This window comes from Emys orbicularis, chromosome 13, assembly GCF_028017835.1.
Source record: "Emys orbicularis isolate rEmyOrb1 chromosome 13, rEmyOrb1.hap1, whole genome shotgun sequence".
Taxonomy (NCBI): Eukaryota; Metazoa; Chordata; order Testudines; family Emydidae; genus Emys; species Emys orbicularis.
The window spans coordinates 21,803,269-21,831,195 of record NC_088695.1 but is presented as its reverse complement, the minus strand read 5'-3'; the positions used below and the strand labels follow the sequence as shown (position 1 = coordinate 21,831,195).

General features: G+C 49.8%; 1 protein-coding gene and 1 pseudogene across 1 annotated transcript; one reads left to right on the top strand and one right to left on the bottom strand.

Moving 5' to 3' along the window:
- LOC135887580 (zinc finger protein 420-like) overlaps positions 1-27,927 on the bottom strand; it is a 411,396-nt pseudogene that overhangs the window by 237,526 nt on the left and 145,943 nt on the right.
- LOC135887706 (zinc finger protein RFP-like) lies at positions 1,232-27,887 on the top strand. Its single transcript, XM_065415435.1, has 7 exons — positions 1,232-1,654; positions 9,850-9,945; positions 10,384-10,614; positions 12,057-12,079; positions 20,067-20,182; positions 22,040-22,096; positions 27,391-27,887. The coding sequence occupies exons 1-7, from the start codon at positions 1,238-1,240 to the stop codon at positions 27,885-27,887; spliced, it is 1,437 nt and encodes a 478-aa protein (XP_065271507.1). The 5' UTR covers positions 1,232-1,237.

Genomic DNA, 27,927 nt, shown 5'->3' with positions numbered 1-27,927 from the left:
TATCGCCCCTCTGCATTTAGGGAAGCCCATTTGTGCAAAGCCACCTACAATGTCACACACCTTGCCCAGAGTCACAGTCTTTTGTAGCAGGATGCGATTAATAGCCCTGCAGACTTCCGTCAACACGAGTCCAATGGTAGACTTTCCCACTCCAAACTGATTAGTGACCAATCGGTAGCAGTCTGGAGTAGCCAGCTTCCACAGTGCAATTGCCACGCGCTTCTCCAACGGCAGGGCAGCTCTCATTCTCGTGTCCTTGCACCACAGGGCTGGGGCCAGCTCATCACACAGTCCGATGAATGTGGCTTTCCTCATCCAAAAGTTCTGCAGTCACTGCTCATCATCCCAGACGTGAATCACGATGTGATCCCATCACTCAGTGCTTGTTTCCCGAGCCTCAAAGCACCTCCCTGAATGCCACAAGCAATCTTGTGTCGTAGCTACTACACGTGGTGAGATCAATGTCGCACTCCTCTTGCCTTTGTAGTTTAAGGAATAACTCCACTGCCACTCGTGACATGTTGGTCAGAGCGAGCAGCATACTGGTCAGCAGTTCGGGATCCATTCCTGCAGCCCGAAAAAGGCAGTGCGTGCAGTACAGAAACCATTGAAAGATGGCGCCAAATGCGGACAGAAGCACAGGGATTGCTGGGATGTGAAGCAATGCATCATGGGGCATCAGAACAGGACCCAGGATGCCCTGCGATTCCCTCCGCCTTCCCACAAGTCTTAGCGGCAGAAGAGGAAAAGATGCTCTGTGGGATAGCTGCCCAGAGTGCACTGCTACAAATACTATTGCAAGTGCTGCAAGTGTGAAGACCCTATTGCGCAGGCAGCTGACAGTGTGCACACACAACAGTGGTTTCCCTTCAGCACTCTCTGAGTGGCGCTGTAACTGACCGTGCTGTAACTCTGCCAGTATAGACATGCCCTAACATCCCTCCTGAGACACACAGACCCTGCTCCTGCAGGCTCAGCAGCACAGGGGGACACTGATGCCCATGTGAAGCCCCACTGGCCCTCCACACTAGCCAAAGGGGGTGAGTGCAGGACCAGAGTGCTAGTGGCACATTTTTCACAAAAGACTCCAGGGCTGAAATTAACAACGGGCTCCTCCCTGCTCAGGAAACAATGACAGTCAGTTCCAGGAGGGGAACTCCCAGTTGTTGCTGTAGGCCGGACATATTTCTGAGCTCAGGAAATTGAAACTTACCTGTTACACCACCAAGAAGGAGCCATGGCTGCAGAGAACCCCATGGAAAGTCTCCAGGATGAAGCTACTTGTCCCGTCTGTCTGGAATATTTTACAGAACCTGTCACTCTGGGGTGTGGGCACAATTTCTGTCGAGCCTGCATCACCCAGCGCTGGGAGGGATCTGATATAGCTGTCTACTGCCCTCAGTGCAGAAAAACTGTGCAACAGAGAAACCTCAGGCTGAACAGGCAGCTGGCAAACATGGTAGAAATAGCCAAACGGCTGAGTTTACAGGCAAAAAAGGGATCAGGAGTGGAGAAGGTGTGTGAGAAACACCAGGAGCCTCTCAAGCTCTTCTGTGAAGAGGATCAAACCCCCATCTGTTTGGTGTGTGACAGATCCCGGGCTCACAGAGCTCACGCTGTGGTTCCCATAGAGGAAGTTGCCCAGGAGTACAAGGTAGGGAATTGCTGTCCAGTCTAATGGGTAATTACTTTGGATTTTAATTATAGGTTAATGTCATCACAAGTTGCCCAAAACAGTTGTGATTGTGTCATTCAGCTGTGTGAAGCCTTCATTGCATGAAAACTGCTATAAAAATGAATGATACTCCAGCCTGGCAAGAAAGGCAACAGATGAAGATTTTAAATTTGTCTGATGTGGGAAACTTGTCTCTGAGAAGTGGAATCCTTTTCAATCCTGCTCCCACAAGTGCAATAAGGGAACTTTCTACAGACCAGAGGCTGTTAAGTGACCAGTGAGGTTTGAATCACAAGAGCTGCTGGTGGATCTATGTGAGAGTGTTGCCTGCAGCCTGGAGAAGGGGGAGTTACAGGCTGTGGCTGTTATTACAGATTGGATCACAGTGTTTATTATTGTTATTTGCATCCCAGCAGCCCCTACAGACCCCAGATGAGATCTGACCTCAATTGTGCTGGGCCCTGCACAAAACCCAGTGAGGGATAATCCCTGCTCTGAGCCATTTGCCGTCTAACTGGACAAGACAGAAAAAGGATGGGAGGGGAAACAGAGGCACAGTGAGGGGAAGTGACTTGTCCAAGGTCACTCAGCATGTGTCACTCAGCAAAGCTGGGTATAAAACCCCGGTTTTCCAAGGCCCAGGCCAGTGCCCTAACCACTAGGACACAGCACTGAGCAGTGATGAAGTCTGGCTATTAGGAAACAAAGACTCTGTGATAAAGGTCCCAGGGAAATGAGGTTTCCCACTAGGATTCTGAATTCTTGTGTTGCTGTATGAGGGGTTAACCTCCGATGCCGGGCTGCACTAGAGGAGGTCACTGTGCTAAACACTATGTGGAACCCAAGCACCGTGAGTCCGCACACAAAAGGGTATAATAGAATAATAGAATATCAGGGTTGGAAGGGACTTCAGGAGGTCATCTAGTCCAACCCCCTGCTCAAAGCAGGACCAATCCCCAACTAAATCATCCCAGCCAAATACCATTGAGGGTATGTCTACACTACGAAATTAGATCGAATTAATAGAAGCCGGTTTTATAGAAATCGGTTGTATACAGCCGATTTTGTGTGTCCCCACATAAAATGCTCTAAGTGCTCTAGTCGGCGGACCGCGTCCACAGTACCGAGGCTAGCGTCGACTTCCGGAGCATTGCACTATGGGTAGCTATCCCACAGTTCCCGCAGTCTCCGCCGCCCATTGGAATTCTGGGTTGAGATCCCAATGCCCGAATGATGCAAAACAGTGTCGCGGGGGGTTCTGGGTACATGTCGTCAGGCCCCTCCCCCTCCGTCAGAGCAACGGCAGACAATAGATTCGAGCCTTTTTACCTGGGTTACCTGTGCAGACAACATACCACGGCAAGCATGGAGCCCGCTCAGCTCAGCTCACCGTCACCATATGTCATCTGGGTGCCGGCAGATGTGGGACTGCATTGCTACACAGCAGCAGCAGCTAACTGCCTTTTGGCGGTAGACGGTGCAGCATGACTGGTAGCCTTCATTGGTGATCTGGGTGCCGGCAGCCGTGGGGCTGCATTGCACCAGCCCCTTGCCTTTTGCCTTTTGGCAGTAGATGGTTTATTATGACTGGTAACCGTCCTCGTTGTACAGCAGTGGCTGTTGATCATGGGCACCTGGGCAGACATGCTCAGTCCTATGGAACTGTCTTGATGATGATGGTTATCAGTCGTAGTATGCCATTTTCTGCCACGCGCCCTGTTGGCTCATCGCACGTTAGCAGAGTCTTCCCTGAGCAGCAGATCGTGCAATAGGCCTGAAGGCTAACTGCCAAGCGCCCAGTATTTGCTGCCAAGCACCCAGAAAATGCCGAGGGCTATCAGTCATGCTGCACCGTCGTCTTAAGATGTAAAAAATAGATTTGTTCTGTATTCATTTCCTTCCCCCCTCCCTCCGTCAAATCAACGGCCTGCTAAACCCAGGCTTTTGAGTTAAATTGCTGGGGGGGGGGGCATTCTGTGTGACAGTTGTTTGTGTTTCTCCCTGATGCACAGCCACCTTTCTTGATTTTAATTCCCTGTACCTGTACGCCATGTCGTCACTCGCCCCTCCCTCCCTCCCTCCCTCCCTCCCTCCCCTGGTCCATCAGATACTAGTTTCGTGCCTTTTTTCAGACCAGACGCCATAGCTAGCACTGGGATCATGGAGCCCGCTCAGATCACCGCGGCAATTATGAGCACTATGAACACCACGCGCATTGTCCTGGAGTATATGCAGAGCCAGGACATGCCAAAGCAAAACCAGGACCAGCCGAGGAGGAGGCGATTGCAGCGCGGCGACGAGAGTGATGAGGAAATGGACATGGACCTAGACCTCTCACAAGGCACAGGCCCCAGCAATGTGGAAATCATGGTGTTCCTGTGGCAGGTTGATGCCGTGGAACGCCGATTCTGGGCCCGGGAAACAAGCACAGACTGGTGGGACCGCATCGTGCTGCAGGTGTGGGACGATTCCCAGTGGCTGCGAAACTTTCGCATGCGTAAGGGCACTTTCATGGAACTTTGTGACTTGCTTTCCCCTGCCCTGAAGCGCCAGAATACCAGGATGAGAGCAGCCCTCACAGTTGAGAAGCGAGTGGCGATAGCCCTGTGGAAGCTTGCAACGCCAGACAGCTACCGGTCAGTCGGGAATCAATTTGGAGTGGGCAAATCTACTGTGGGGGCTGCTGTGATCCAAGTTGCCAGGGCAATGAGAGACCTGGTGATATCAAGGGTAGTGACTCTGGGAAACGTGCAGGCCATAGTGGATGGCTTTGCTGCAATGGGATTCCCAAACTGTGGTGGGGCGATAGACGGAACCCATATCCCTATCTTGGCACCGGAGCACCAAGCCACCGAGTACATAAACCGCAAGGGGTACTTTTCAAAGCTGCTGCAAGCCCTGGTGGATCACAAGGGACGTTTCACCAACATCAACGTGGGATGGCCGGGAAGGGTACATGATGCTCGCGTCTTCAGGCACTCTGTTCTGTTTTGAAAGCTGAAGGAAGGGACTTTCTTCCCGGACCAGAAAATAACCATTGGGGATGTTGAAATGCCTATCATGATCCTTGGGGACCCAGCCTACCCCTTAATGCCATGGCTCATGAAGCCGTACACAGGCAGCCTGGACAGGAGTCAGGACCTGTTCAACTACAGGCTGAGCAAGTGCCGAATGGTGGTAGAATGTGCATTTGGACGTTTAAAAGCGCGCTGGCGCAGCTTACTGACTCGCTCAGACCTTAGCGAAAAGAATATCCCCATTGTTACTGCTGCTTGCTGTGCGCTCCACAATATCTGTGAGAGTAAGGGGGAGACATTTATGGCGGGGTGGGAGGTTGAGGCAAATCGCCTGGCCGCTGATTACGCGCAGCCAGACACCAGGGCGGTTAGAGGAGCACAGCATGGCGCGGTGCGCATCAGAGAAGCTTTGAAAACGAGTTTTGTGACTGGCCAGGCTACGGTGTGAAACTTCTGTTTGTTTCTCCTTGATGAAATCGCAGCCCCCCCACCCACCCGGTTAACTCTACTTCCCTGTAAACCAACCACCCCACCCTCCCCTACCCTCCCCCCTTCAAGCACCACTTGCAGAGGGAATAAAGTCATTGTTACTTCACATTCATGCATTCTTTATTAATTCATCACACAACTAGGGGGATAATTGCAAAGGTAGCCCGGGATGGGTGGGGGAGGAGGGAAGGAAAAGGACACACTGCAGTTTAAAACTTTAAAACTTTAACACTTATTGCTCGGGAAATCATCTGGGGTGGAGTGACTGGGTGGCCGGAGGGCCCCCCACCGTGTTCTTGGGCGTCTGGGTGAGGAGGCAATGGGACTTGGGGAGGAGGGCTGTTGGTTACACAGGGGCTGTAGCGGCGGTCTCTGCTCCTGCTGCCTTTCCTGCAGCTCAACCATACGCTGGAGCATATCAGTTTGATGCTCCAGCAGCCGGAGCATCGACTCTTGCCTTCTGTCTGCAAGCTGATGCCACCTCTCATCTTCAGCCCGCGATTCAGCACGCCACCTCTCCTCTCGCTCATATTGGGCTTTTCTATAATCAGTCATTGACTGCCTCCACGCATTCTGCTGTGCTCTGTCAGCGTGGGAGGCAGTCTGTAGTTCTGTAAACATTTCATCACGCGTCCTTCGCTTTCGCTTTCGAATATTCACTAGCCTCTGAGAAGGAGAAAGATTTGCAGCTGGTGGAGGAGAAGGGAGAGGTTGTTAAAAAAGACACATTTTAGAGAACAATGGGTACACTCTTTCACGTTAAATTTTGCTGTTCACATTACACAGCACATGTGCTTTCGTTACAAGGTCGCATTTTCCCTCTTATATTGAGGGCCTGCCGGTTTGGTGTGAGAGATAACTCACGCACTGCCAGGCCACAGATTTCAGCTTGCAGGCAGCCATGGTAAGACACAGTCTTTTGGCTTTTTTTAACCTTCTTAACATGTGGGGATGGTTTCAAACAGTACTGCTCTCATTAACCATACCAAGCACCCGTTGGGTTGGCCATTTAAAATGGGTTTGCAATGTAAAAGGAGGGGCTGCGGTTTCAGGGTTAACATGCAGCACAAACCCAACTAATTCCCCTCCCCCACACACCCAATTCTCTGGGATGATCACTTCACCCCTCCCCCCCACCGCGTGGCTAACAGCGGGGAATATTTCTGTTCAGCAGAGCAGGAAGGGGCACCTCTGAATGTCCCCTTAATAAAATTGCCCCATTTCAACCAGGTGACCGTGAATGATATCACTCTCCTGAGGATAACAAAGAGCGATAAGGAATGGATGTTGTCTGCATGCCAGCAAACACCGGGACCATACGCTCCCATGCTTTGTTATGCAATGATTCCAGACTACGTGCTACTGGCCTGGCGTGGTAAAGTGTCCTACCATGGCAGACGGGATAAGGCAGCCCTCCCCAGAAACCTTTTGCAAAGGCTTTGGGAGTACATGAAGGAGAGCTTTCTGGAGATGTCCCTGGAGGATTTCCGCTCCATCCCCATACACGTTAACAGACTTTTCCAGTAGCTGTACTGGCCGCGATTGCCAGGGCAAATTAATCATTAATCATTAAACACGCTTGCTTTTAAACCATGTATAATATTTACAAAGGTACACTCACCAGAGGTCCCCTGTGTGCCTCCAGGGTCTTGGGTGAGTTCGGGGGTTACTGGTTCCAGGTCCAGGGTGATAAATATATCCTGGCTGTTGGGGAAACCGGTTTCTCCACTTCCTTGCTGCTGTGAGCTATTTACATTATCTTCATCCTCATCTTCCTCGTACCCCGAACCCGCTTCCCTGTGTGTTTCTCCAGTGAGGGACTCATAGCACACGGTTGGGGTAGTGGTGGCTGCACCCCCTAGAATGGCATGCAGCTCCGCGTAGAAGCGGCATGTTTGCGGCTCAGCCCCGGACCTTCCGTTTGCTTCTCTGGCTTTGTGGTAGGCTTGCCTTAGCTCCTTAATTTTCACGCGGCACTGCTGTGCGTCCCTGTTATGGCCTCTGTCCTTCATGGCCTTGGAGACCTTTTCTAATATTTTGCCATTTCGTTTACTGCTTCGGAGTTCGGCCAGCACTGATTCATCTCCCCATATGGCGAGCAGATCCCGTACCTCCCGTTCTGTCCATGCTGGAGCTCTTTTGCGATCCTGGGACTCCATCACGGTTACCTGTGCTGATGAGCTCTGCGTGGTCACCTGTGCTCTCCACGCTCAGCAAACAGGAAATGAAATTCAAACATTCGCGGGGCTTTTCCTGTCTACCTGGCCAGTGCATCTGAGTTGAGAGTGCTGTCCAGAGCGGTCACAATGAAGCACTGTGGGATAGCTCCCGGAGGCCAATAACGTCGAATTCCGTCCACACTAACCCAATTCCGACCCCCTAAGGCCGATTTTATCGCTAATCCCCTCGTCGGAGGTGGAGTAAAGAAACCGGTTTAAAGAGCCCTTTAAGTCGAAAGAAAGGGCTTCGTCGTGTGAACGTGTCCAGGCTTAATTCCATTTAACGCGGCTAAAGTTGACCTAAACTCGTAGTGTAGACCAGGCCTGAGATTAGACTGGATTGCAGCAAAACTAACCTGTGGGTGGTGCTGACCTGTGTGAGTCTGAAATGTTTTATTGTGTAGATGGGCAAGGACCAGCCAAAGTGGTCCATTAATCCCACAATGCAGCCTTTTGAAATCTCCCAGAATCCACTGCTTCTGGGACTGTGGGGTAGCTACCCAGAGGCCACTGCCACAGAAAAGGTTTAGGACAGCAGTAGGGCAAACCCCAGCTGTCCTTAACACAAATCAATACATCTAATGGGGTTTGCCCTAGGCCTTAGATCAGTTCTGTCCAACCAGTCCAATCCCCAGGGGTTCAGGATTGAAAGTCAATGGAATTGGGCTCCAATGAGAATCCCAGCCTATATGTCTGCGTCTGGTGGCTTCTGGGATTGGTATCACTTTGTTTGTTAAACCTTCTCAAAAATAGCTTTATTGATCACCGCTGTGGGACACAAGTTTCTTGCTGGTTTAACTCAATGGAAAAAGTGGACGTAATAACTCCAGACAGTCTGAATATAAAACACTCCCAGTTTCCATAAATAAGGTTTCAATTCCTTCATGTCTCTGATGCCCTACATCTAATAGGACCCATTGTTGTACACAGTTTTGCTGTAGCCATGTTGCTCCCAGGAAATGAGAGAGACAAGGTGGGTGAAGTAATATCTGCTAGTGGCCCAGCTTCTGTCGGTGAGCGACAAGCTTACACAGAGCTCTTCTTCAGGCCTCTAGGAAAGAGCACGTTCCCCAGACCTGAAGAAGAGCTCTATGTAAGCTCAAAAGCCTGGCACTCTCACTGACAGAAGCTGGACCAATAGAAGACATTACTTTACCCAACTTGTCCTTCTAGTAGGACCAACAGTCATCATGAGTGTTGCATTTTGGATAGGGTTACCATTCGTCCGGATTCCCCCGGACATGTCCGGCTTTTTGAGCTAAAAATAGCGTCCGGGGGGAATTTGTAAATGTCCGGACTCCCCCCCCCCCATGCAGAGCGCGCGCGGCTAACAGGGCAGCTGGCCGGATGGTGCCACTTACATGGGGCTCCGACAGCCAGAGAGAGCCCCTCCTCCTCTCCCCTGCAGCAGAGATCACTCCCTCCCTCCCTCCCTCCCTGCATTCGCAGATCGCCTCGGGCAGTCTGGAGCTCCTCCCCAGCTCCTCCTCCACTGCTGCCCAGCATGCCGGGACGAACGGCTCAGGCCGTTCCTGAGCAAGTTCACAGAGACGTTAGGCGAAGGCCAACAACAAGGGGGCCAGGGGGTCAGAGAAGGGGCAGGGAGGTTTTGGAGGGGGCAGTCAAGAGACGGGGGGGTCGGGAGTTTGGGGGGGCTTTCTGGGGGGGGTGTGGATAAGGTTTTGGGCAGTCAGGGTACAGGTAGGGGGTAGGGTCCTGGGGGGCAGTTAGGGTGGGGGGGGGTCTTAGGAGGGGGCAGTTAGGGGACAAGGAACAGGGAGGCTTAGGTAGGGGGTGGGGTTCTGGAGGGCAGTTAGGAGCAGGGGTCCCAGGAGGGGGCAGTCAGGGGACAAGGAGCGGGGGTGGGGGTTGGGAGTTCTGGGGGCGGGGCTGTCAGGGGGCAGGGGTGCGGAGAGGGATTGGAGCAGTCAGGGGACAGGGAGCAGAGGGGTTTAGATGGGTCGGGAGTTCTGGGGGGGGCTGTCAGGGGGTGGGGAGTGGTTGGATGGGGCGTGGGAGTCCTAGGGGTCTGTCTGGGGGTGGGGGTGTGGATAAGGGTTGGGACAGTCCGGGTACAGGTAGGGGGTAGGGTCCTAGGGGGCCAGTTAGGATGGGGGGAGGGTCTCAGGAGGGGGCAGTCAGGGGACAAGAGGCAGGGAGGCTTAGGTAGGGGGTGGAGTCTTGGGGGGCAGTTAGGGGCAGGTGTCCCAGGAGGGGGCAGTCAGGGGACAAGGAGCGGGGGGAGGGTTGGGGCTTCTGAGGGGGGCGGGAAGTGGGAGGGGCAGGGGTGGGGCTAGGGCAGGACGGGGGCGGGGCTAGGGCGGGGCTCCTCCCGTCCTCTTTTTTGCTTGCTGAAATATGGTAACCGTAATTTTGGGTGGAAAACCACCCCCTACCAACACACTGTTGACCCTCAAAATAAAACCACTAAATCATTTCTGTTTTTCAGGAAAAGATCCAGGCCCATTTGAAGACTCTGAGGGAAGAGAGAGAAAAGCTGTTGGGATTGAAAGTAAATGGAGAGGAGAGAAGCCAGGAGTATCTAGTAGGTGCCCCTTGTTTATCACCTGCTGGGACATGCAGGTGGGAGGTTTGTCTGTTCGTAGATTTATCTATGGCCTTGGTGAACATGGGCTTCTGTGTGTTTCTCCATGATCATGGGATACTCTGCATGTGTGTGCACATGTGTGTGTATCACAAATGTTCTTTCCTTGGAGGAGGAGAACAGCACCTTCTGAATTTTAATTAATGAGTTAATTAATGTCCCTTGTGGCTTTCACAAAACTTCTCCCAGACTGAACTGATTATATCTCAGCCATGGTGTCTGCAGGAGTCTGCCATCATTTCTTGCATTTTTTAATCATTTGATGATTCATTTTTTAATCATTTTAATCATTTGTAGAAATTGTCACCTGAAAGACATTATTAAAAGCCCTCAGCCTCCATCCACATTCCTAACCAGCCCTTTACTCATTTTTCATAGAAACAGACACAAACCGAGAGGCAAAAGATTTTGCTTGAATTTCAGCAACTGCGGCAGTTCCTGGAGGAACAAGAGAGACTCCTGCTGGCTCAGCTGGAGAAGCTGGACAAGGAGATTTTGAAGACACAGAATGACAATGTCACCAAACTCTCGGAGGAGATTTCCCGTCTCAGTGAGCTGATCAGTGAGATGGAGGGGAAGTGTCAGAAGCCAGCGAGTGAATTCCTGCAGGTGAGACTGAGTTAGAAACATCCCAGATTCCCACACAGGGAAGGGAGGGCTCCTGAATCATAAGCACGGGTGTCCAGCAGTAAGAGATTTCGGTGTAACTCGGTGTGTGCATTCCTGAAATGTGAATTATTATTGTTCTTTGCAGAGTTACAGACACATAGATATTAGAGAAGGGAAAGGCCCATTACTTCAGGGAATCATAGAATCATAGAATATCAGGGTTGGAAGGGACCTCAGGAGGTCATCTAGTCCAACCCCCTGCTCAAAGCAGGCCCAATCCCCAACTAAATCATCCCAGCCAGGGCTTCATCAAGCCTGACCTTAAAAACTTCTAAGGAAGGAGATTCCACCACCTCCCTAGGTAACCAATTCAAGTACTTCACCACCCTCCTAGTGAAAAAGTTTTTCCTAATATCCAACCTAAACCTCCCCCACTGCAACTTGAGACTCCTTGTTCTGTCATCTGGTACCACTGAGAACAGTCTAGATCCATCCTCTTTGGAACCCCCTTTCAGGTACTTGAAAGCAGCTATCAAATCCCCCCTCATTCTTCTCTTCTGAAGACTAAATAATCCCAGTTCCCTCAGCCTCTCCTCATAAGTTAAGTGCTCCAGCCCCCTAATCATTTTTGTTGCCCTCCGCTGGACTCTTTCCAATTTTTCCACATCCTTCTTGTAAGGTGGGGCTCAAAACTGCACACAGTACTCCAGATGAGGCCTCACCAATGCCAAATAGAGGGGAATGATCATGTCCCTCGATCTGCTGGCAATGCCCCTACTTATACAGCCCAAAATGCCGTTAGCCTTCTTGGAAACAAGGGCACACTGTTGACTCATATCCAGCTTCTCATCCACTGTAACCCCTAGGTCCTTTTCTGCAGAACTGCTGCATAGCCACTTGGTCACTAGTCTGTAGCAGTGGATGGGATTCTTCCGTCCTAAGTGCAGGACTTTGCACTTGTCCTTGTTGAACCTCATCAGATTTCTTTTGGCCCAATCTTCTAATTTGTCTAGGTCCCTCTGTATCCTATCCCTACCCTCCAGCATATCTACCACTCCTCCCAGTTTAGTGTTATCTGCAAACTTGCTGAGGGTGCAGTCCACGCCATCCTCCAGATCATTAATGAAGATATTGAACAAAACTGGCCCCAGGACCGACCCTTGGGGCACTCCACTTGATACCGGCTGCCAACTAGACATGGAGCCGTTGATCACTACCCGACGATCTAGCTAGCTTTCTATCCACCTTATAGTCCATTCATCCATCCCATACTTCTTTAACTTGCTGGCAAGAACACTGTGGGAGACCGTATCAAAAGCTTTGCACAGGGGCCAGGCCTGGCCACTTTTCCCCATATTTCCAAAATCCCTTCCCTGGGATCATCACCTGTGTGTGTCAGATGGAACTCTAGATTATTTTTTTCTTTTTCCTTTCTCCTCTAGGATGTCAGACTCACCTTGAGCAGGTATGTGACTCTCTCTCACTCCCCCTTACACTTCACAACACTGGGAAAGAGTTTGGAGATGATGTTAGCACCGCATCTCTCCAGGGCTGTTGTCAAGGCTGTATCCCCACTTTGAACTTTAGGGTACAAATGTAGGGGCCTGCATGAGGACTTCTAAGCTTAACTACCAGCTTAGTTCTGGTCCGCTGCCACCATTCCCTACCCTGGGAAGCTTTTAGAAACTTTTCACCAATTCCCTGGTGAATACAGATCCAAACTCCTTGGATCTTAAACAAGGAGAAATTGACCCTTCCCCCCTCCTTCCTTTCACCAACTCCTGGTGAATACAGATCCAAACCCCCTTGGATCTTAAAACAAGGAGAAATTGACCCTTCCCCCCTCCTTCCTTTCACCAATTCCTGGTGAAAACAGATCCAAACCCCCTTGGATCTTAAAACAAGGAGAAATCAATCAGGTTCTTAAAAAGAAGGCTTTTAATTAAAGAAAAAGGTAAAAATCATCTCTGTAAAATCAGTATGGAAAATAACTTTACAGGGTAATCAAACTTAAAGAGCTCAAAGGACCCCCCTCTGTCTTAGGTTCAAAGTATAGCAAACAAAGATAAACACTCTAGTAAAAGGTACATTTACAAGTTGAGAAAACAAAGTAAATCTAAGACGCCTTGCCTGGCTTTTACTTACAAGTTTGAAAATAAGAGAGACTTGTTTAGAAAGATGGGGAGAACCTGGATTGATGTCTGGTCCCTCTCAGTCCCAAGAGCGAACCACACCTTAAAACAAAGAGCACACACAAAAGCCTTCCCCCCCCTCCCAAGATTTGAAAGTATCTTGTCCCCTTATTGGCCCTTTGGGTCAGGTGTCAGCCAGGTTACCCGAGCTTCTTAACCCTTTACAGGTAAAAGGATTTTGGAGTCTCTGGCCAGGAGGGATTTTAGTACTGTACACAGGAGAGCTGTTACCCTTCCCTTTATAGTTATGACACGCCCCCCAAATCACAGATAGTGTTGGACGTTCGGTTCCACACTGGCTGTGATTTCTTCCTGGAGTTCTAGGAGAAAACAGAGTTAACAAGACACATGTACCTTTAGACATACTACTGATTATATAAAAACTAACAATATGTTTCATTCCAAGAACAATTGTTAACCAGTTAACTCTGGGAAACTTTCCCAGGAGAGTGCATCAGCCACTTTGTTAGAAGCTCCCGAAATGTGTTGTATTTCAAAATCAAAATCTTGGAGAGCTAAACTCCACCGAAGAAGTTTTTTGTTATTTCCCTTGGCGGTATGAAGCCACTGTAGCGCAGCATGGTCTGTTTGTAGTTGGAAACGCCGTCCCCAAACATATGGGCGTAGCTTTTCCAGCGCGTACACAATGGCGTAGCATTCCTTTTCGCTGATTGACCAGTGGCTTTCCCTCTCAGACAGTTTCTTGCTGAGAAACACGACAGGATGGAATTCTTGATCCGGTCCTTCCTGCATTAAAACTGCTCCCACGCCTCGCTCGGAAGCATCTGTGGTTACTAGGAACGGTTTGTCAAAGTCTGGGGCCCTTAGCACAGGGTCAGACATGAGTGTTGCCTTAAGCTGGTTAAAAGCCTTTTGACACTTATCAGTCCACTGAACTGCATTTGGCTGTTTCTTTCTGGTTAGGTCTGTCAGCGGGGCGGCGATTTGGCTGTAGTGTGGTACAAATCGCCTATAATATCCGGCCAAGCCTAAGAAGGATTGGACCTGTTTCTTTGACTTTGGAACCGGCCACTTTTGGATAGCATCCACTTTGGCCTGTAGGGGATTTATAGTTCCTTGACCCACCTGGTGCCCCAGGTACGTCACTCTGTTTTGGCCTATTTGACACTTTTTAGCCTTAACAGTTAGTCCTGCCTGCCGGATGCGCTCGAAGACTTTTTCCAGGTGCTCCAGGTGTTCTGTCCATGAATCAGAAAAAATGGCCACATCATCGAGGTAGGCAACTGCAGATTCTCCCAATCCTGCTAGGAGACCATCTACAAGTCTTTGGAAGGTGGCGGGTGCATTTCGCAACCCGAAAGGGAGTACATTGAATTCATACACCCCTGCCTGGGTGACGAAGGCAGACCTTTCCTTAGCAGGTTCATCTAGTGGTACTTGCCAGTACCCTTTGGTTAAGTCTAAAGTAGAGATGAATTGGGCATGTCCCAATTTTTCCAATAGCTCATCTGTGCGTGGCATTGGATAGTTGTCAGGATGAGTTACAGCATTTAGCTTACGGTAGTCCACGCAAAAGCGTATTTCCCCATCTGGTTTGGGAACTAGAACCACTGGAGATGCCCATGCACTGGTAGAGGGGCGGATTATACCCATCTGTAGCATGTCCTGGATCTCCCTTTGTATAGCCGCTTGGGCATGAGGTGACTCCCGGTAGGGTGGGGTTCTAATTGGGTGAGCATTACCTGTGTCAATGGAGTGGTATGCCCGTTCGGTCCGTCCTGGAGTGGCTGAGAAAATCGGTGCAAACCTTGTGCACAGCTCCTTGATCTGCTGTCGCTGCAGACGTCCCAGGGTCGTGGAGAGGTTCACCTCTTCCACGCCACCATTCCTTTTTCCTTCGTAGTAGACACCTGCAGGCCACTCCGCGTTATCTGTTTCCTGGGCTGTAAACTGGCAAATGTTTAATTCTCTGGAATAAAAGGGTTTAAGAGAATTAACATGGTATACCTTAGGCTTTATGTTGGAGGTGGGGGAGGCTATGAGATAGTTAACAGCTCCTAGGCGCTCCTGGACCGTGAATGGTCCTTCCCACGACGCTTCCATTTTATGGGCCCGGAGCGCCTTTAAGACCATGACTTGGTCTCCTACTTTGAAGGACCGTTCTCTGGAATGTTTATCATACCAGGCCTTTTGCTCTTCCTGAGCATCCTTTAGGTTTTCTTTAGCAAGGGCTAAAGAGTGTCGGAGGGTGCTTTGTAGGTTGCTTACAAAGTCTAGAATGTTAGTTCCTGGAGAAGGCGTAAACCCCTCCCATTGTTGCTTCACCAACTGTAATGGCCCCTTAACCTCGCGGCCATACACAAGTTCAAATGGTGAAAACCCTAAACTGGGATGTGGTACAGCCCTGTAGGCAAAAAGCAACTGCTGCAACACTAGGTCCCAATCACTGGAGTGTTCATTTACGAATTTACGTATCATGGCCCCCAAAGTTCCATTAAACCTCTCCACCAGACCATTGGTTTGATGGTGATGAGGGGTGGCAACCAAGTGATTCACCCCATGAGCTTCCCACAGGTTTTTCATGTTCCCTGCCAGGAAATTAGTTCCCGAATCTGTAAGTATGTCGGAGGGCCACCCTACCCTGGCAAAAATGTCTGCTAATGCCTGGCACACACTGTTAGCCCTGGTGTTGCTTAAGGGTACAGCTTCCGGCCATCGGGTAGCAAAATCCATGAAAGTCAGTATGTACTGACTTTCCTCTGGGTGTCTTCTTTGGGAAAGGACCCAGAATATCCACAGCTACTCGCTGAAATGGGACCTCAATTATGGGTAGTGGCTGGAGAGGGGCTTTAACCTGGTCTTGGGGCTTTCCCACTCGTTGGCACACCTCACAAGACCGGACATAATTAGCAACGTCCTTGCCCATTCCCTCCCAGTGGAAGGACTCCCCCAACCGGTCTTTGGTTCTGTTCACCCCAGAATGGCCACTGGGATGATCATGGGCTAAGCTCAAGAGCTTTACCCGATACTTAGTGGGAACTACCAACTGTCTTTGAGGATGCCAGTCTTCCTGGTGCCCACCAGAAAGAGTCTCCTTGTATAAAAGTCCTTGTTCTACAACCAACCGGGATCGGTTAGAAGAGCTGAGAGGCGGTGGGGTGCTCCGTGCCGCCGCCCAAGCTTTCTGAAGGCTGTCATCTGCTTCCTGCTCGGCCTGGAACTGTTCCCTTGATGCTGGAGACATCAGTCCCTCCTTGGACTGTGGACTGGGGCTTGGTCCCTCTGGAAGCGATGTAGGTGCTGGGGCTGTTTCCATTGACTGTGAACCGCTGTCCGCTGGTGCACTATGTGGTATTTCAGGCTCTGGCTGAGCCTCTTGGGTAGGGTTATCTGCTGCTTCCACCAGTTCAGACTCGCTGGTGCCCTCTGGCATTGGAGTTGTAGACGGGTCTGCAAGCGCTGGACTCAGTGCTGGCAATGGTTCTGGTGCTGGCTGCGTTGCCAGTTCCGGTTCTGGGACTGGCTGTGGTTGGGTCTCTGGGATTGGATCCACTACGGCTGTTGCAGTCGTTGGCAGGGGATCCGGTTCCACCACCTTTGTTTGGGTCTCTGGTAACACAGACGGGGCCCTGGTGGACGGCTCAGGAACAGGGATGGGGGTGGAAGCTTGCTTAGCCTGGCTGCGGGTGACTATTCCCACCCTCTTGGCTAGCTTCACATGGTTGGCCAAGTCTTCCCCCAGCAGCATGGGGACGGGATAATTGTCATAGACTGCAAAAGTCCACATTCCTGACCAGCCCTTGTACTGGACATGCAACTGGGCTGTAGGCAAGGTTACAGACTGTGACACGAAGGGTTGAATTGTCACTGTAGCCTCCGGGTTGATGAGTTTGGGGTCCACTAGGGATTGGTGGATAGTTGACACTTGTGCCCCAGTGTCCCTCCAAGCGATAACCTTCTTTCCGCCCACTCTCAAGGTTTCCCTTCGCTCCGAGGGTATGAGAGAGGCATCTGGGTCTGGGGATCTTTGGTGTGATTGTGGTGTAATGAACTGTAATCGGTTGGGGTTCCTGGGGCAGTGAGCCTTTATATGTCCCAGTTCATTACATTTAAAACATCGCCCTGCTAAGGTATCACCGGGGCGATGTTGGTTGGTGGAGACTGGTGTGGTGGGGTGAGAAGGCGTCTGGGGTTTCCCTTGGGATGTGGGTGGGGCCTTGGGTTGTCCCCGGTGATAAGGTTTTGTTTCGGCTTGCCCCTTCTGATATTCGCTCCAACTGCTACTAGTTTTTTTCTTTTCTGTCACCTCCACCCATTTGGCTCCAATCTCCCCCGCCTCGGTTACAGTTTTGGGCTTCCTATCTAGGATGTACCTTTCTATTTCCTCAGGAACACCCTCTAAAAACTGCTCCATTTTTACTAGGGAAAGCAGATCTTCCAGGGATTTAACATTTGCTCCTGATACCCAGGCATCACAATTTTTGTCAATGTGGTAGGCATGCCGGGTAAATGACACATCTGGTTTCCACCTTAGGGCTCTGAACCACCGACGGGCATGCTCGGGTGTTAGCCCCATTCTGAGTCTGGCCTTGTTTTTAAAAAGTTCATAACTGTTCATGTGTTCCTTAGGCATTTCAGCCGCCACCTCTGCTAAGGGTCCACTGAGCTGCGGCCTCAGCTCTACCATGTACTGGTCTGCAGCGATGCTGTATCCAAGGCAGGCCCTTTCAAAATTTTCTAAGAAGGCCTCAGTATCATCGCCTGCCTTGCAGGTGGGGAATTTCCTGGGATGGGAAGTGGTACCTGGAGAGGAGTTGCTAGGATGGTCTGATGCATCCTGCCTAGCACTTGCTGCTTCCAGTTCATGCTTCCTTTCTTTTTCTCTCGCCTCCTCTTTGGCTTTTTCCAGCTCCATCTCTCTCTTGTGGGCCTCCTCTTTGGCTTTCTCTTCTCTTTTATGGGCCTCCTCTTTGGCCTCCTCTTTGGCTTTTTCCAGCTCCATCTCTCTCTTGTGGGCCTCCTCTTTGGCTTTCTCTTCTCTTTCATGGGCCTCTGTTTCAAGTTTTTTAATTTGAAGCAGTCTCTGATGTTTTCTTTCATTTTCTTCTGCTTCTAGTTTGGCCAGTTCTATTTTGTTAGCTACTTCTTTGGTAGTCATTTTCCTGTTTTCTTGTGCTGGGTCACACCCCTCTGCAGTTGACTGAAACTGGGATGTACTTAGCTCTGGCTGCTGCTGAGTTAACAGAGACTTTCTAACAAGCTACTCCCGAGGATATAAAAAGAAAAAAAAAACAATTCAGCTTGTAAATTGCCTTTACCAGTCAAAGTTTGTTTGCTTATTTGAACACTTCTCTTAACAAAGGACCTTGTTAAAAAAACTTAACACCTCTGCCTTCAGGCAAGGAGAGATAAGATATGCATCTACCTTCAGCTCTGCTTTCCAAGCAGCTAGAAGGAAAAAAAAATCTTACTGGCTTTTGGGATTAAAACGATCTCCACCGCTGTGCCACCATGTCAAGGCTGTATCCCCACTTTGAACTTTAGGGTACAAATGTAGGGGCCTGCATGAGGACTTCTAAGCTTAACTACCAGCTTAGTTCTGGTCCGCTGCCACCATTCCCTACCCTGGGAAGCTTTTAGAAACTTTTCACCAATTTCCTGGTGAATACAGATCCAAACTCCTTGGATCTTAAACAAGGAGAAATTGACCCTTCCCCCCTCCTTCCTTTCACCAACTCCTGGTGAATACAGATCCAAACCCCCTTGGATCTTAAAACAAGGAGAAATTGACCCTTCCCCCCTCCTTCCTTTCACCAACTCCTGGTGAAAACAGATCCAAACCCCCTTGGATCTTAAAACAAGGATAAATCAATCAGGTTCTTAAAAAGAAGGCTTTTAATTAAAGAAAAAGGTAAAAATCATCTCTGTAAAATCAGTATGGAAAATAACTTTACAGGGTAATCAAACTTAAAGAGCTCAAAGGACCCCCCTCTGTCTTAGGTTCAAAGTATAGCAAACAAAGATAAACACTCTAGTAAAAGGTACATTTACAAGTTGAGAAAACAAAGTAAATCTAAGACGCCTTGCCTGGCTTTTACTTACAAGTTTGAAAATAAGAGAGACTTGTTTAGAAAGATGGGGAGAACCTGGATTGATGTCTGGTCCCTCTCAGTCCCAAGAGCGAACCACACCTTAAAACAAAGAGCACACACAAAAGCCTTCCCCCCCCTCCCAAGATTTGAAAGTATCTTGTCCCCTTATTGGCCCTTTGGGTCAGGTGTCAGCCAGGTTACCCGAGCTTCTTAACCCTTTACAGGTAAAAGGATTTTGGAGTCTCTGGCCAGGAGGGATTTTAGTACTGTACACAGGAGAGCTGTTACCCTTCCCTTTATAGTTATGACAGCTGTACAGCAAAACGTGCAGGGAAGGTCATACTTTTGACACAAATCTCTCTGATCAACTTCATCATGAGGTTCTCACCCTTTTATGGAAACCTCAGAAATTACCTATTGAATTGGAAAGATTGACCTGACTGATATTCTTGAGAAGTCACATCCCTGGGGGACTGGCTGCCTCAGGATTGTGGGGAGGGAATATGGGACTTTCATCGAATCATAGAATATCAGTGTTAGAAGGGCCCTCAGGAGATCATCTAGTCCAACCCCCTGCTCAAAGCAGGACCAATCCCCAGACAGATTTTTGCCCCAGATCTCTAAATGGCCCCCTCAAGGATTGAGCTCACAACCCTGGATTTAGTAGGCCAATGCTCAAACCACTGAGCTATCCCTCCCCCAATAACTGAAGGTTTTTTGATATAAAGTCACTTTTCCCTGACTGTGATATAAAGTCACTTTCACTGCTGGGGCCCTGGTTACCAGTCAGCCCAGGGCAGCAGTGGTCAAAAGTCTTTCCCACCTGAGGACTGTTTGGAGACCTGTGTGGAATGAGCAGGGAAAGGGGGAGTTGGTGCCTCAACCTAGTTCCTAGTGGATACATTTTTATAAGACTTATCATGGGAACCTCCTGTCCCTCAGAGCATGGAGGCCATGGAGTGAATTGGCCATGCAGAATCAATTCCCCTTTTATACCCAGACCTGGTCTCTCCAGGCCAGAGTTGAAGAATATTAATGGGTCCTTTGGGGGGAAGGTTGCACTGCCATGGCCTGTGCTGCATCTCCTCTGAGGCTGGGAGCAGTAGAGCAATTCTAACTCCAGGCCTATTAGACCAGCAGCTCACTAGCAAGAACTTATAATGAGTCACTAAATGAAATATAACCATGTTAAACTGTTTCTCTACAGATGTGAGAAGGGGAAGTTCCAGCAGCCAGTGGCGATTTCTCCTGAACTGGAAAAGAGACTCAGTGATTTCTCCCAGAAAACTGTTGCTCTAATGGAGACTCTGAGGAAATTCAAAGGTACTGAGAAGGGATCTAGGAGGGGAAATTCAGATAAGCCTCTGTGACTGTGGGAGGAGAATGGCTCTGGCCAATTAGTTCATAATTAGATGATGTATCTCTTTAATTGTCGGGTGAGAATGCCACACATTTGGGGGCCAAGATACTCAAGCTGATTAATTCAAGCCTTTATTTGTACCAAGAGCTTGCCTTGCAATTACAATTACTATTATGACAGACATACAGAAAGACGTACTGCCCAGTTACCGCCTCCTTAATATAATAAATAGTGGAAAGCAGACAAATTGAGCAGATGTAGCAGGGACCCAGGTGTCAGGGCATCTCACATTAATTCGTGACTTACCAATGGTCACAACATTAAGGCCCAAATTTAGCAAAATAGCCTAATTTGGGGCACCAGAGTTGCTCTCTCCCAACTAGAGAGCTGCAGGGCAGGTGCTCCAGAGCTATGCAGCATCCACAGATGCAGGTGGAGTCAGTGGGAGCTGCAAGTGCCCAGCTCCTCTGAGAACCAGGCCCTAGGGCCTAAAGCTCAGTACCCAAAATCAAGACCCTAAATTAAAGGCCACTTGTTAAAGCTGGACCCAGCCCATCACTGTGCGCTGGTCCCATATGGCAGCTAGTCTGGGCCAAATGACTGTAGGGAAGGAGAAAGTCCCTCCCACATGGTGAGGGATCCCTCCAGCACAGGAGCCTCTTTTGCCTCCTCCCCAGCAGCTGCAGGCACAAGGCTTCCACCAACACACACTGTCTTAGGTAAAACATAAAACAGATTTATTAACTGCAGAAAGATTTTAGGTGATTATAGGTAGCAGACAGAGAGATAAAAGTTGATTACTTAAGAAATAAAAATAAATGCACATTCTAAATACTACAAACTAAGCAGGATTTGAATCAAGCAATGTCTCACCATGACAGATGGCACAAGTAGGTCACAGTTTCTCAATACACAGGCTAGGACTCTTCCAGCCTCAGACCAAACTTCACCAGTTCAAAGTCTTTATCTTCCAGATGTGCTTCTAGGGCCTTGGCTACACTCGCGGATGGCAGCGCTGTGAAGCGCGAGTGTAGTCGCGCCGCCAGCGCTGCGAGAGCTCTCTCGCAGCGCTGCGAGAGCTCTCTCGCAGCGCTGCAAGTACTCCACCTCTCCAAGGGGAATAGCTTGCAGCGCTGCGAGGGAGCGTGCAGCGCTGCAGGAGCTGATTACACTGGCGCTTTACAGCGCTGCACTCGCTGCGCTCAGGGGGGGTGTTTTTTCACACCCCTGAGCGCAGCAAGTGCAGCGCTGTGAATTGCCAGTGTAGCCAAGGCCTAGGTGTTGAGATAGGAGGGGCGGGGAGAGAGAGAAGCCAAGTGATGACATCACTGTCTCTCTTTTTATACCTTCTTCCAGCTGCTAGAAAGATTCTTTCTGTGATGTGGGGGTCAGGTCAAGCAGTCTCCATTATGTACATACCTTCTCTAAGGAGTCTCTGGGATAGTGGATTCTTTTCTTGATGAGCCATTAACTTCTGTCTGGCCCTCCTTTGTTGTAACTGAAAGGCTGGTTGTGGATGTTCCCAACAGATTTCAGTAACACATATAGCGATACTGCATAACTTCACATGCAATGATAGCACATGCAATCCAACAGGATATTAATGTTCAACAGATGAAGATGATACCTCACAAGGCACGCATTGTACCAAACATATCATAATTATATGACACTTGTGAATATGGGGGGTTTCATGGTTTCACTTTGAGGTACAGAGTGTCACACAGTTTGTCTTAATTAAAACTATGAGTTCAGCGTGGGGATGCTGTTATAAATATGAAAGTCTGAAATCTCCTCTCTTTTATCCCTTCCCCATCCAGACACTCTATCAGCACTGGAGAGAAAAAGAGGAGAATCCCATGGATCAATCAGACATGGTGAGATTTTAAGTGGAGATTATCTTTAAATTATGAGAAAATTCCAGTGAAAACATCTTTGTGAGATTGTAGATAAAGTTACCAGTCAAACTGACAGCGACCATGACACACACAGCCCTAAAAATAAACACATTGAACAGTGAGGAGCTCCCATGCTGAAGTCACACAAACAATTCTGACACCAACCCCAGTGCTGAGTTCATGCCCAAGCTGATGAACAGAAACACTCTCACTGAGAAGCACCCGAACTGAGCTCTCTCCCCTGAGAGCTGACACATCCCATTGCTTTACACCGGTGCAGGGCGTCTCCCCATCGCTCTTCTCCAACATCCTACCTTTCCTTTGGGCAGGGCTGGAATCTCCCATTAGACCTTCTCACTGGTTCATGGATTGAGGAGATGCTCTTTCTCTGATGCTGGCCCCCCTCCCTTCTCTCTGGGCTGGGGGTTGGGCTACCCCATCTAATGGTACCTCATCCTCTTTAGCCATAAGTGGCTCTTCCCCAGTGCGGCATCTCCCCCCCGCCCCCCCCAGTTCCCTAGGAGTGGAGGATAAATTTAGAGGATGGAGATTCCCTCTGGAGTTTAAAGCTGTTACCTGCCTCCTCTGCTCTCTCCTCATTAAAAGCTTATGAAACCTTCCTTGCTGCTTCTCTGCTACTGGGAATGGAGCAGCCCCAGCAGGGGGAGCAGAAGCCACTGAAGTGGCCCCTCTTAAACAGATTAAGGAACTGCAGTGACATCTCTGCTCAGTCTCAGGTGCACAGGACAGAGACAGGTAGGGTGACCAGACGTCCCGATTTTGACGGGACAGTCCCGATTTTAGGGGACTTGTCCCGCGTCCCGACCTTACATTGGTCGGGATGCACTTTGTCCCGATATCCAGGGGACCGTGGCAAACCGGCGCCACCGGCGCCACTCACTTGTTCTTCCGGGGCCCCTGGGGCAGCGCTGCACAGCTGAGCTCCCAGCTGGCGTCCGCCTGCCGGCTGGCAGGAACCTACCGAATGCAGCAGCAGCCCGAGGCACACACAGAGTGAGGCAGGCAGTGAGGAATTCTCCGCAGCTCGGCTGCATGCTGGGGGGGCGTGGCTTGTAGACGCCGGCAGTGGGCAGAGAGATTGAGTCCCCCCCGCCCCCTGCCCCCCTCGACGTGACCCGACCCGACCCGCCAGTGACGCGACCCCCCTAGGCTAGGAGCCAGAGCGGGACCTGCCTGCTGGATGCTTCCTGGGAGCCGCTCCAGGTAAGCACTGCTGGGCTCACCTGGCCCCCTAGCAGGTCCCTCTGGGGGGGGCTCCCCTCAGACCCACTGCCCTCAGTCCCCACCCTGACCCTGTTCCCTCAGCCTCCCCCGCAGTCCCCCCTGTGCCCCCCACCCTCAATCCACTGTCCTCAGCTTCTGCCTCCCCCACAGCCCCTCCCCTCCCCTGATCATCTCACCCGACTCACTGCCCTCAGCCCCCGACCCTATTCCCTCAGCCTCCCCCACAGTGTCCCCCTTGTGCCCCCCACCCTCAATCCACTGCCCTCAGTCCCTGCCCCTGTTCCAACAGCCTCCCCCACAGTCCCTCCCCTCCCCCCCCCCCCCATCATCTCACCCTGCATGGATGTAGAAATCTGTCCCGGATTCCAGGCTGTCGTTAGCCCCTGGGGCAAAAGATCAGCAGAGGTTTCCAAAGGGAAGTTTGCAGCCTTTGCTCAGACCCAAACATTTTCACTTAAACAAATAAATAAATAAATACCCAAACCCATCCTGACACCCATCTGCTCTGTCCAGATTTGCTGTTATCCCTGTTGAGGTCAAAGTGGTTTGAAAAATTAAAAATCCTTGACACCATTGTGTTGCTTCCCCCTGTGTTGCTCGTTAATCTGATGGACCTGCTGATAATGAATAAAGATGAATGCCCTGGGAGCAATGTGTCAGGCAGACAGTTTGTGAAGTAGGAATGTGAATGCTGAAGCCCTCACAAAATGCAGAGGCTTTTCTTAACCTGAGAACTGAAAAATTGCCAGATACCCTGCAAGGGTTTGAAAGTGACAAGAGCCTAGCGACTGACCAGAGCAGCATCAGGTTTGAAGTGACGAGGAGGGTCTGTGTCATGAAGTCTGCATTTCCACTGAGGGCTCTTCCATTGCCAGGGTAGCGCTGGCGCAGGTCTGCCGCCCGGCACAGCAATACTGAGAGGTGCCAGTGTAGACCCAACCCACTGCCCTCAGCCCCCACCCTGACCCTGTTGCCTCAGCCTCCCCCGCAGTCGCCCCTGTACCTCCCACCCCGAACCTACGCCCTCAGTCCCTGCCCTACCCCAAATCTCTTCTTCAGCCTCTCCCGTCATCCCACCCCCATCGATCCCCCTGCTGTCCCACCCCCTCAACTTCCCCCCATTCCAGTCCTGCTCCCCTCTGTCTCATCCCTTCCAGACCCTGTCCCTCTCCCCAACCCCCCGACCCTCCCCAGCCCAGCCCCATTGTCTCCCCCGCCCCACCCCACTCTACAAAGCTCTCTACCCTGTCCCATTCATGCTCCCCTCAGCCTCTACCCTGCTCCCCCCATCCCAGTCCTGTCCTATCCCCCTCAGCCCCCCTGACTCCCCCAGTCCCAGTCCTGTCCCCCTCAGTTCCTCCACCCTGCTTCCTCTGGTCCATCCCCACACACCCACCGACTTCCTTGATCTCCCTCCCCCCAATCCCACTGCCTGGACTCACCCCCGTCCCACTCAGGACATGCAGGAAAAAGAAGCAATGGGCTTAAATTGTAGCAAGGGAGATTTAGGTTAGACATTAGGAAAAACTTCCTAACTGTAAAGGTAGTTAAGCACTGGACAAATTACCTAGAGAGGTTATGGAATAGCAGTCATTGGAGTTTTTTAAGAGGTTAGACAAACACCTGTCAAGGATGGTCTAGTGTTGTTATTACTCAGTCCTGCCTCAGTGCAGGGGTTTGACTAGATGACCTGTTGATGTCCCTTCCAGTCCTACATTTCTGTGATTCACACTGAATTGCCTTGTGCCACTGTCTAGTAGTAGTGGCACACAGTTCTCTGACATGCAGGTTTATAAAATTGTAGTTAATATACAGTTTAGAGCATAGCAGTTTTAAAGCTCTGCATGTTCAGACCAACTGAGCTGAAAATTGTGATCTATAGTATTCAAAACTATTAAGATGTGGGCTGAAATAAAATCAGCATGAATTGCTCAACAATATCAATGGAATCAGCATTGCGCTGCTATATATTGTAAAACATTACAGTGAAATCTTGCAAGTATTACATAGCACGCCGCCTTGCCCAAGTGGTAACTAAGCATAACATCTTCCTGTTTCAACATTCTTAACTTGTATCCCATAGCTCCTAAAAGTTTTTTTTTTTTTCAAACACTGAATACTGCTAAGTTATGAGTTTTAACAGGTTTTTTTTCTTTTAAACCACAGCACTGAATGTTATTCTAAAATTGTTTTCCAAATATTCTTAAACTCCCAGTTTATCCCCCGCTGATGTTCATTGTGAAAAGTATTGCAGGTCTAATAATAATATTTGGCACTTTTGTAATTCACTGTCCAACATGTGTTTTGTGCCCTCCTCTGGTGGATTTTTAGAGGATAACTGTATAGCTACCAGCTAAGGGAGTTATATCTTGAACTCAAGTAGTAGAATCTCATGCTTTTAAATCTGGATGGCTCGGGTTCAATCTTTGGTGACTAGCTATGATGGAGGTTGCTACACTTATAATCCCTTTAATCAGAGGTTCTGAATATGCTTTGTTGTAGGCAGAGCTAGCCTATAGTTAAGCAACCGAAAATTTAGAATGGGAAGTGTTGAAATGTTGGGAAGCCTTATAATTTTGCCAGTCTGGAATGAACATCCCATCTGAGGGATGGGGGCGGGGAGAGAGGAGAGTGAGACAGGCCCAGAAACTGGGACAAGGAATCCAGAGCGGTAGTTGGGGGGCAGTTGAAATCAGATGAGAAACTGGGGCGGGTTAGACAGCAATAGGATAGACATAGACTGGAGGGGACGGGGAAGAAGGGTCTTTGACTACTAGAGACCACTCCATTCAGGAGCCTGGAATAGACCCAGGATTCCTGAGTTTCACAGTTCCTCTTCTGTCAGCAGATATCTGTGAAACCCAGTGGCAAAAAAAGTGTCTCATCACCCTATAGAGCTGATCTATCACATATAGGATGACAACCTACTGCCTCTGCCATCACTTACTCCATTAGCTCAAGTGGCAGAAGTCTGTGCAGTGGACCTAAAGGTTCATCGGCAGGGTTGGAGCCATGCGAGTTTCACGATGATTCCACATGCCAGAATTTCTGGGGCAGTTCAGTTTTGATTTTTACAAAAAAACCTGGGGAAATGCATACAGAAATAGGGTAACCAGATGCCTAAATAGGGGAATCTCAAGCAGGAGCAGAGAGGTTATTTTATCTCTGTATTTGGCACCGGTGCAACCACTGCTGGAATACTGTGTCCAGTTCTGGTGTGCACAATTTAAGAAGGATATTGATAAATTGGAGAGTGTTCAGAGAAGAGTCACAAGACTGATTAAAGGATTATAAAACATGCCTTATAGTGATCGACTCAAGGACCTCAATCTATTTAGCTTAACAAAAAGAAAGTTAAGAAGTGACTTGGTTATAGACTGTAAGTATCTACATGGGGAACAAATAGTTAATAATGGGCACTTCAGTCTAGCAGAGAAAGGTAGAGCATGAGCCAACGGTTGGAAGTTGCAGCTAGACAAATTCAGACTGGATATAAGGCACACCTTTTCAATGGTGAGAGTAATTAACAATTAACAATATACTAAGGGTTATGGTGTTTTTCTAAAAGCTTTTTCTAAAAGCTGTCCTCTAGGAATTATTTTGGGAAAGTTCTATGTCTGTACTATACAGGTGGTGAGACCAGGTGATCACCGGATCCCTTCTGGCTTTATAATCTCAGAACTAGGTACATCAATTCACATGCAAAATTCTCATTGAATTCAATAGGTGTCCTTGCCCTGTGGCTTGTGGTGCGGGCTGCAGCAGGGGCCGTACAACCCCTCTCGCAGCTTCCTAGGGCCCCCTCTCGCAGCTTCCTAGGGCCCCCTCTCATGGCTCTGTGCACCTGTGTCTGTCATTGTCGTCCTCTCCCCTCCCCCCGCCCCGCTCGCCCAATGTGTCCTGATATTTCACTCTTGCGATCTGGTCACCCTAGAGACAGGGACCCAGGACTGTCCCAACAGAACAGAATGCTGGACAGTGTGAGAAATGGTCCCTGCCCCTAACACTCTGATTCTCTCTCTTTCCAGCAAATGTGACTCTGGATCCAAACATGGCTCATCCCCAGCGCATCTTGTCTAAGAATCAGAAAAGTGTGAGATGGGAAGACACACGGCAGGATCTGCCCAACAAACCTGAGAGATTTTACATTGATCCCTGTGTGCAGGGCTGGGAGGGATTCACCTCTGAGAGACATTGCTGGGAGGTGGAGGTGGGGAGTGGAGGATACTGGGTGGCCAGAGAGTCTGTGAGGAGGAAGGGACGGATCAGCTTTAGCCCTGAGGAGGCAATCTGGACTGTGGAGCCATGGGAGGATCAGTGCCATGCTCTCACCTCCCCTGTGACCCACCTGCCCCTAAGCCATGTCCCCAGGAGGATCCAGGTTTGTCTGAACAGTGAACTGGGGCAGGTGACATTTTTTGATGCTGGTAACAAGGTCCCAATCTTCACTTTTCCACCTGCCTCTGTCACTGGGGATAGAATCCATCCCTGGCTCCAGGTGTTAGGGATCAGACTTTGTCCCTAAGACATGAGGAAAATATCACACTGTGTAATCAGACTCTCTA